Source organism: Musa acuminata, chromosome BXJ3-8 (assembly GCF_036884655.1).
Source record: "Musa acuminata AAA Group cultivar baxijiao chromosome BXJ3-8, Cavendish_Baxijiao_AAA, whole genome shotgun sequence".
Lineage (NCBI taxonomy): Eukaryota > Viridiplantae > Streptophyta > Magnoliopsida > Zingiberales > Musaceae > Musa > Musa acuminata.
The window spans coordinates 6,762,247-6,772,753 of NC_088356.1; the positions used below are offsets into that span (position 1 = coordinate 6,762,247).

At 39.0% G+C, this 10,507-nt stretch overlaps 1 protein-coding gene across 1 annotated transcript; it reads left to right on the plus strand.

Moving 5' to 3' along the window:
- Positions 1-443: 443 nt before the first annotated feature.
- LOC135645978 (uncharacterized) lies at positions 444-6,625 on the plus strand. Its single transcript, XM_065164978.1, has 8 exons — positions 444-866; positions 967-1,251; positions 2,070-2,123; positions 2,216-2,425; positions 4,076-4,221; positions 4,311-4,408; positions 5,932-6,056; positions 6,132-6,625. The coding sequence occupies exons 1-8, from the start codon at positions 450-452 to the stop codon at positions 6,291-6,293; spliced, it is 1,497 nt and encodes a 498-aa protein (XP_065021050.1). The 5' UTR covers positions 444-449; the 3' UTR covers positions 6,294-6,625.
- Positions 6,626-10,507: the final 3,882 nt, after the last annotated feature.

Genomic DNA, 10,507 nt, shown 5'->3' on the forward strand with positions numbered 1-10,507 from the left:
AAATCAATGGCTGAGATGTTATCAAAAGCAGGATGTACTCTTCGCCATGCAACTGATAAGCCAATTAGAGCCGGTATATGTGATACACGAACTGACTCAAGTCGAGAAGGACCACAGAGTGATATCTCACCATCAAAACACTGAATAGATAGCAGCATTTGGCCGAGCAGATCTTATCGCCAAACCGTGAAGCAGGACCACTAGTTTTGAAGGGGTTATCACTAGAAGATTGAATTGGTAGAATGTTACACAGGACCAAATACAAGGACTTGAAGATGAACTCTTTTGTCATTGCAAGAGAAAATTGAGACTCCCTCATAAAAATCATAAGGATATGTGGTGGTGACTAATATATTATTCTCGACGAGTGGCTTCAAATCCTATTTTATTTGGTTTTGTCTAACAATTATTTAGCTTGATTGAATAATTGTGAGATATTTTTATATTATATGTGTCATATGGGTTTGACTGGTGCTTGTAATTCCAGTAGCGTTATTGGAGGCAAACCGAGACATTTCAGGACGACCCTCCGGAATGGTAAGGCTCGTCAGAGACTTGGGAAAGATAAGATACAAAAAGTCGGCCGAGATCGGCTTTCCATCTCATTTGCCTCGCGCTCTCCCCTTCTTCCTCCTCCTCCTCGCGTAGCTCCGCCTCCAGCCATGAGCTGCGTCGCACGGGCTACGCCCTCCATCGTCATTCTCCCTCGTCCTTGCACTTTCCATAGGAAAGCGTCTCTTCGTCCCAACCTTCGAACACAGTCTCACCAAACGGCCACCACCGACACCAGCACCGCCGACGGCCTCCCCCGCCTTCTCCTCCACGACTCCCTCAACCAAGCCGGCATCGACACCAAGCTCGCGCGAGTTCGTGATCTATGTCTCTCTACTTCTTTTCGATTTCTTGCCATGTGTTTGGTTTCGTTTGATCGTCGATCAAGAAACGGGGGTGTGGTTGTTGGATCAGGCTGCGAGAGAAGGGTTCTGCCAGCAGATACAGGGCCTGTCCGGGATCAGCGGGGAGACGAGCATCGTCGTCAGGATCGGCGCCGATCTTGCTAAAGCCGCACTGCAGATCGCGGCGGAGGATGATTCGCTTATCTCCCATTCGTCCGTGCCGCTGCCGGTGGATGCGTTCGTCGAAAGGTTGGATGATCTATCTATGGGGTTCTGCTCCCTGTACATGCCACCCTTGAATTCCCCTCCCGAGGTGTTCCTTGGGAATCTGGAAAGATATTTCTATGTTCACAAGGTAGTTACTTATGGTATGCGATGCCAATAACATAATAGAACTTCTAATTTCATGCTCTGATTTCTCTGCGAATGCCTAATTTGCCCTGTTTGTGCTTCACATTTCCATCCCATTAGTTGGCGTAATCAACTGATTCAACAAACAAGCCCTGTGATACAAAATGCTGGTAAATGTGCAATAGATTCTTATTTTGAATTTTGAATCCAGTTTCCAAGCAATTCTTCTGTAGCATGAGAAAAGTACACATGTACTATGAAATAAATTATTGGCATTTTATATTATCTACTTGCCAATGGTATCCATGTTCATCAGTGACCTCTGATTGTTAAAATCTTTCAGGAATCTATGAAATTTAGGTTTATGTAAGGTGAATTAGAGGGAACTCAATAGTTTCACCACATCAAAATCATATGTTGGACAATGTGAATATAAGTTTTAAGCTTGATGTATGTAGTTCAGATGGTACTGTTAGGGGACATTATTAACAGTTCAGCAGTCTTCATATATAGCTCATCATAAAATTGATTTTTATTCATTTGTTTAGCCTGCTTTTTAAGGGATCCTAATGCTCAATTATAACCTATCATGATGCAGACCATGTGGACTGTGCTGATATGCTATTATTGAATCTGATGAACTTGGCAGTATAGAATGGTCTCACCTTTGATGTTCTTAGTTCTAGTTGTTAATCTTTTTTGGTTCTGGCAATAGTTATTTTTGAATGTTTTTTAAAAGGATTTGGACTCTTCCATTTATGTCATTTTCCTTCTGTTATTGCTTCTTGTAGTAAACTTATTCACCACCATATATGTTGCCAGGGATTTCGTAGAACAGATGCAATGTCAGATGCCCGATCGTTATATCTTCACTCGGTATCCTCTGTTCCCTTCTTTTTGCCTTTCCTGATTAACTTAGAATTCTTCTTTTCTAGGCTATCTTGTTCACACGTTTTTATATTGAGCAGGCTTTGACTTGTCGATCAGGATCAGCAGTGATACTATCACTCATATACTCAGAAATGCTAAAAATGCTAAAGGTGTATGGTTTTCTGGATTTCGATGTAGAGATCTTTTTCCCCCATGATCTTGGCAGTCTTCCTCGAGGATATCATAAACAGAAAAGCCAATTGTCAGATCAACCCCATATTGTTACTTCAAAATCACTATTGGTTAAGGTTAGTTCATGATATCGTTTATCTATAATATATGTGCTTATAATATAAATTCCTAAACATAGATGAAAATTTCATGAGTTCATATATAGATACATATTTTACCTCAGCTAGATCTCAACGTACTGGAAACTAAAAGTAGTAGAGATTTTATTGTCAAAGTTCATATCACTTGAAAGTTTCTAGTAATTTTTTATGAATCATTTGTAAGTTTTACCCTAAGCTTGCTTGTATTAAATATGATCCACATGCCATTGTTTTTCTAATTTCTACCAAATCAATGAATCTGATGGGATTTATCACCTCTTATTGAATGTCACCATACTTCAAGGGAAGATGGTAATCTCCACAAGATAGATGAGGAGTAAAAGGAAGTAAACAGGTTATATACATATACATACAGGGTCTGCCGTACCGAACCGCACCGCCCGATACGGGCGGTACGTACCGGTCCGACAGGTTGTCGGTATGCGGACCGCCTATTACGGTCCGAGTGCACTGTAGCACTGTAGCAGCGCTACAGTACTTGGCACACCTGGGTGTACCGCTCGGTATACTGTACCGTACCGGTACCGAGCCCAGGTCGAAATACTGGTACGATACGGTATTGCGAACCTTGTATACATATACATATACATATACATACACAAACAAACATATGTATGTATGTATGTATGTATGTATGTGTGTGTATGTATGTATGTGTGTGTGTGTGTGTGTGTGTGTGTGTGTGTGTGTTATGTATGTATGTATGTATGTATGTATGTATGTATGTATGTATGTATGTATGTATGTGTGTGTGTGTGTGTGTGTGTGTGTGTATGTATGTGTGTGTGTGTGTGTGTGTGTCGTTTGAAAGGTTGGCTTGCTTGCTTGCTTTAAATTAATCAACCTTCCCTTCTTTAAATTATCCTTCTTTTGGGCTGATTGGGAGTTCTTGATGACTTTGAATCAAATCGAGAATGAAAAAGCAAGTTGGAGTTGTCTAGCTTTAGGAGTCAATCAGATTGACTAGTTAAACATTAACTAAATTGGTTGAAGTCCTACATAATAAACCATTATAAACATTAACTAACCAAAGTGAATCACTTAGAATCTCCAAATCAAATTATCTCCAAGTTCTCACATTGCATCTTCTCTAGCTTCATTGCTTTGAGATTAAAAAGCCGAGAACAAATGCGTTATATCAATTTTTCACTCTTAGACATAGCTTAGCCCACATCAAATACTGGCCATTTCATTGTTCTCAGACCAGAAAAATAAATAGGTCCAACCATTCTGGTCCAATTCTGACATTGAAATATAGCTTTGTTAGAGATATTTGCAATCTGGATATGATTACAATAGTTGACATCAAATCTCAATTTCCCAATGACATTAAGGTAACCTAGGTATTAAGTCTAAATCTCGGCTTCACAAGGCCATGTAACTCAGACTCTGTTTTTCTAAAAGCCAGTTCTTCCCAACATTTTGGAATACATCATGCTTAAAACATGAACTCAGTATAAATTACTTCTATGCATTTATGAAGTGAAACATTGCCTTTTGTATCTTGTAATTGGTCATGCCAATATTTACTGTCCCGGACAGTGACTGAAAAAACTAACATGGTATTACTTTGTTCTGTATGCATTGAAATATTCACTTTTGCAGACACTAAGGAATCTGAAGGATGCTTTCTGGCCATTCCAGTATGATCATTCTACTAGTTTATTTTTAAGAGCGGCACAAGCTGCAAATCTCAGTTATGGTCCTGCGACAGTAAAAGAAAGATACTCCAAGTCACATAGCAATGTGAGGTCTGCATATTATTTTGCCAAGAAGATTAAATGTAGTAAAATTCTCTCATAATTAAATTTTCACCCATTTTGTTCTTTTACCATAACAGTGGTTTAGAGATAGCTTCTGCTAAGGCTGCTCATCATAGAATAGAGCGTGGAGTTTGGACGATTGTTCGTTTTGGTGATATGCGGCGTGCATTAGCTGGTACCGTATAGCTGCCCTTCTATACTTCCAAGTCTGCTGAAGTGTCCTCCCTCCTTTATTACATGGACCTTATTTAAGTGAATTTAAGTTAGTAAAATGCTGTCTTACTTTGTAGTATTATCAAAATTGTTACTCTACTAATATCCAAACAATGCTAAGTTAATTACCTTCTTTCTTTATTTTGTCATTTCTATCCTTTCGGCTTTAGTTGCCTTGACTATATCATATTTGTCATGTTGAAAATTGAGAAACTGGAGTTCATTGATATCCTAGAAATGAATCTTGAAATAATTAAATGTACAACCAGAGAATACCCAATGAAAATATTGTATCTATACTGTTTTCCATAGAAAATCAGATTAATTATTTTCTCTTTATTGTGTAACTATTAACCTTTCTGGTGTAATTGCTTTGGCTCTCATATGCATGTCATGTAGAAAACTGTAAAATTAAGAAGTTAAGAATGTACTATCTTCAACTATTCTTTGAATATTTAAAGAATATGTATATAAGCAAGAGTCCACTTCCAATCAAAAGTGATGGATCTCAATGCCATTTTAGCCTGACCATGGGGGCTTAGCTTTTTCTTCTAGATCAAACATGCAATTTCTCAACCCACACCAATAACTGAAAATTTAGCAATAGTAAGCAATAGAATTATTCTGCATAGCTGAAGTCCAAATATCTGATAATAATGATTGTCCTTTGCAAGGAAGGTAATATGGCTGCAAACAGTAGACACTGACCAATTTTACCAGTCTGGGTCTGAACCATGCTGTCTGCTGCTACTCACTGATGTGTTGTGCATTGCAGGGCATCCACCCCATAGTCTGAGCATATCATGTATAGAGTGAAGTCAAAGAAGGAAAAGGAATAGAGAGATAAAATTAACCTGATACATTTTAGAGAACAAATGGGTGTATCTAGTCCACGAGGCTCCCCCATGTGGGGTCTTGGGAAGATCAATGACATTTATACTACCAGCCACAAAAGACAAATTACTAGACATGTTGGTAGGATTGGAGCACCTAGCATAACTGGATGGCAAATCCATCTGGAGTCCTTTGCCACTTTCTAGGAATAAAACGACCCTGCTGATCACCCGAAAGCTCCACTGGGGAGTAAAATTTCTATGAAATCCTTGATTGTGGGGTTTGTGCTTCTTGGTTATTTTAGCTTATTCATGCCATTTAGTATTGTTTTCTGTACCTATGCTTGTCATTTTCCCTTTCAGAATATCATGTTTTAAATGTCTACAAGATTGCCTATTGGTTGGAGCCTATGCAACAATCATTCTGGTTCCCCACCAATTAACACTTAGTGTTTCATACAAACAAAAAACACTAGCGGTTCATAAAAAAATCATTAATTCCCAAATGTTCCTGGGAATTTGTTGTACTATTGGATTGTGAAGATTATCATGAGAGTCTCTGAATTTTTCTCATGCTGTTACACAAGGCTGACTCAACTTTTCCTTTTTGGTTTCAATCTCACTGTAGTTTATTGATTGTGCTGTTCCGCAGCTTGTGAGAGACTTATACTTCTAGATGCTAGTCCCGAGGAGCTAAGAGATTATGCAGTTCTTTTATATCACTGTGGATTCTATGAAGAATGCTTACTCTTCTTGAAATCATATGAAACCTCAAAGGTAAATCATATACTATATGTTATATGCTACTATGGAAGATTTATTTATTAAAACCAAGGTTTCGTTTGATTCCAGGATTCTTACACCCGGGTGTCCCAATCTAATCAGTCAAACAAGTTGGAGGAAGATCTTACTGTAAATCTGATGACACGGGTAAAACTCATTCTGGGGGAGGAAGGTTGGAGCAACTCCGGAGTCAGTACAAGCTACTGGGGTAAGAACAGCGAACCATGGTAGATATTTTTTCTGACACCTGTTCACATTGGTTGTGCATCACACCAACAAATTACCATTGTCAATTGTGTTTGGGTACTAATAGATGTATGTATACTAAGTAGATACAGTGGTTTGTATAGTAAGAGGGTGAGCGTATAGATGAAAGTAGATTTTAAATTGCAAAAATAAGTGATACGTAATGTAAATAATTGTGGGCGGCAGTAGCCATTTGTATAGGTAATTCCTCTCCCATAGAATTGTCAATTAGTTGGGAAAACTCAAAAGTGATGGAGTCCTCTGTGTTACAATTTGAACTTGATTTCAATGGATAGCTTATAGTGTCCTGGTTCCAAGCTCTTGGTCATGGAATACGAGAAAAACAGTGGATCTCTAACCAAACTTCAATTATGTTTAAAATTCATGTTCAACTTCAATAATTAGATCAATCTTGTTCTGATGACTACACATTTACTGCACAAGACTGTAGAGGCTTGAAAGCTTACATGATTAGTAATACCTTTCTTTTTTCACTTGTAAAAATAAAGTTAGGTGCATCAATTTGAGGTCATCAGTTCCTCTTTTGTGAAATAATAACTGAATTAAGCAACTATGTCGTACTTGTTAACTTTGGTGACAGTCATGAGATATTGCATATCTTCATCACTTCAAGAGAAGCTCTTATTACTGTCTTTCATCATTATTCGGATCGAGTGCTTTGTTGCTTCTTAAACCTCTGATAAAGTGTTCCCTTCTCACCACAAACAAATGTTAGTGGCTCCCTGAAAGGTCAAGGAATCCGTTTTATCTTCTTTCTTTCAAGTGTCAGCTACCCTGGCGTGGGCCCTCAATTAGCAGAAAATGCTGAACTTTACCCCAAAACAAACATAGCAGTGTGTTACTTAAAGACAAAAAATCTTGAAGCAAACGTAGTTTGTGCATTGGCAAAATCCTGAAACAGGGATTTCATTGAACACATTACAAGGGCGAGAACATTTGAGTTGAGAGATGCAGGTGGATTTCTTTCCTTTGAATAGACGTTTCAGCGAGAAATACAAGAAGTAAACAGAGTATCAGAAATCCAGTCTATTCATCCATGACTTCACTCTCCCTTTTTTTTTTTCTTCTCTGTATTCTCTCGGCTCAAACAAAATTGAGATGGATTAAGGTGTATGTGCATGGATTTCATGGCTTGAGCCAAGAAAACCCAATCAAATCTTAAAGGATGGCAGATGGTGAGGGGAAAAGAAAGAGAAGGCTAGGATTCTGGAGGATTGATCACTCTCTGGAAAGCAATTAGATCTCTTCGTATGACACTAATGCCAAGCTATTACCGGAGAATCTTAGTCTTCTCTTCTCAGGTGAAAGTCCCCCATCCATGGCCTTCCTCTTATTGATGTTATTGTTGTTATTGCTATTGCTGCTGCTGCCAGTAGTAATGTTATTTTCTTGTTGTTGTGATTGTTTCTGCTCTTTCGGTCTTCCTTTTAGCATATAAAGTCTGAGCCTGATCATGTCTGAAACCTGTATTGGCTTGAGAAAGAACTCCTCTGCTCCTCCTTCCAAGCATCTGTCATCAGTACACACCAAAGCATTTCCATCTTTTAGGTTAAGAAGAAAGAGGATAAGAGGTGGGGACTTCCAATCCTTTTTCGCTTATCACATCCAACTTCTAAACATTGAACAAATCTTATAAGGAAAAGGTTTTGGATGTTTGACTCTGTTGGCATAGAAAGCCTTTGTCCTGATTCCTCCCGAGGTATGACCAGAGAAAAAGATGACGTACCAGTTTGGAAGACAAACATGTCATGGGCACCAGTTGCTACTTTGAATCTTTTTCCCCTTTTATTAGTTGTTGCCTCGGCTGGGGGCAAGAAATGTAGTAAGGATTTCTTTGAACCAGAGAGTACATTGAAGAAAAACCACCTCTCTAGTTTTGTAGTTCCTACCATATCAAATTTGTCCATGGAATCAAATATATCATCAGAGATCAATTCCCTATCATATAGATTTGTGAGATGGATCTCTTTCTTGGACTTTTTCTTTTTCTCCAATTAGCTGCAAAAATTAGTGGTTTCATCTCTTAAGAGGAGAGAACAACCATCAAATCTACCTTGATCTTCTTGAGCAGATCATACCCTGTCATCCCAGGCATATAAAAATCTGTTATCACCAAACTCACCTCAATTTATTACAAGCAAAATTACCACAACAACCAATCAGAAACAGGATTCTTCATCACAAGCTACAAAATCAAGGGTTCATTCAAGTTACATTTTTATCTGTGGAGGCAGGTGATGAGATATCCTGGTCCTCCATCAATCCCAACACTTCCAAGGCTTTGCTCCCTGAATCCATTGTGGTAACTGAAGCACCAAAACATTTCTTTAAAGGAAAAAATATTTAAACTAGTGAGTGATAATTCCCCTTTTCCCTATGCTTGAAACCATTAGCAGTGAGAGTGCCTCCCTCGGTAGGAAGATGTCCTGAGAAGCCTCGCAATGAGCTTTCTGTCGATGAGACTGTCATGTCGTCCACGACCAGCACATGAAACTGTGCCTCAGGATCAACACCCATAATACTCTCTTCCTTTCTTTCAGAGACAACAACGGCAGCACCAACTTTTTGGCAAATGATGGACAGGACACGTACCCAATGATAGGTAAGTAGAAGAAGAAGAAGAAAGGGTGAGCAAGGGGTTTTGGGTTGGCCGCTGGTTTGGCTAAGGTGGTTTTCTTCTCTTCTCTATTCCAACATCCACCGAGGCAATCAAATATAATCCACCTTCCAACACACCCAAATCTCATCTTCTTCAAACCAAGATCGAACGGATATCATTCGGATCTCCCCAAGCCATGAATTGGATATCAAGCAAAGCCACTACGGACGTTCACACCCTCTCCCTCATGGCAAGTTGCCTTATTTATGAGCCACCTCCGGACCAGGTTAAGCCGAAACACCAGCGCGCTCAATCCACCTTCGTCCGGTTCGTCCGACATGGGTGAGCGTGATCCAAGTGTCGGAGCACGAAAAGGGCTAATAGATCTGGATGCGTAGCAGGCGGCGGGCAAGGATCGGAGGTGGCCCACCAAATCCTTGCATGGGGATTCGCTGAGATCAGCATTGGCCCCGTCATCTCCCTCTCATCTCCGTCCTTGTACTTACTTCCCTCATCGCTTTCTCACTGTCTCTGTTGCTTTCTCTCTCCTCTGATGGATGGAGGGTAATCACATAAAATAGACGACTAAATCGTAATCACAACCATCTGTATCTTCTTGCGTATATGTTAATGATTTAGTGTTGATGAGGAGCGGGTCAGATGGGAGACCAGAAGCATACAATACATCATGCATATATACATATATATATATATGCAGTGGTTGGCAAAAGAAATGGGTTTTGTGGTGATAGGGAGAAGTGTAAGCACATTAATTATTCCTTGGATGGTGTACATTCCTTGGGCCTAGTTGTTCTACTAAGTAAACAATTAATGGATCAACGTTGGTGTTGGGTGGTCCCGTCCATGAGTTAATGGTGAGATCCAGAAGGTTCATTAAAATCTAAATCCTAATCTAAATATATGTACATATATATATGCAGTGACAACTCATCGACCTTCCTTTCTAGACACCAATATCTCCTCCAATTTCTCATTTTACGTGGCGACGTTGTCTTCTCGATGGTGATGTTATCATTGGGCTCGAGTCCTATTTGAAGCAAGGACTTGACACGAGGAAGTTCATGAAGACTCGTCCTCGTTGATGTCTTCTTGTTTTTGAATCCTAAATTTTAATAATAAAATTAATTAACGAATTCATTGAATTAATATGTTAAGATAAATAATGTAAAAAAATATTTTGATTATCGAACCACCAAAGGACCAAATGACGAGTCAACGAGTCAACCGTTATACTGAAATATTAGTGTGTCAAAAATTAGTATCGAGTCGAAAGATTGATCGATGTGTTAGGGAACAAACTTCGAGGTTTGAACATTGATCCGGAAGGATTAAGTATCATATCAAAAGATCAAAAGTCATGACAAAGTCGATATGTTAGAGGATTGGATGATGTATCGGAGGATAGAATGATGTGACGAATATTTGGATGAAGTCTTGAAAGATCACACACGAAAAATAGACAATATTTAGAAGCTTCGAAAATATATTACATAAGTAATTGATAAGCCAAGGTTTTGATTGAGATCATTTTAAGTTAATTTAAACCGGTATCATATTG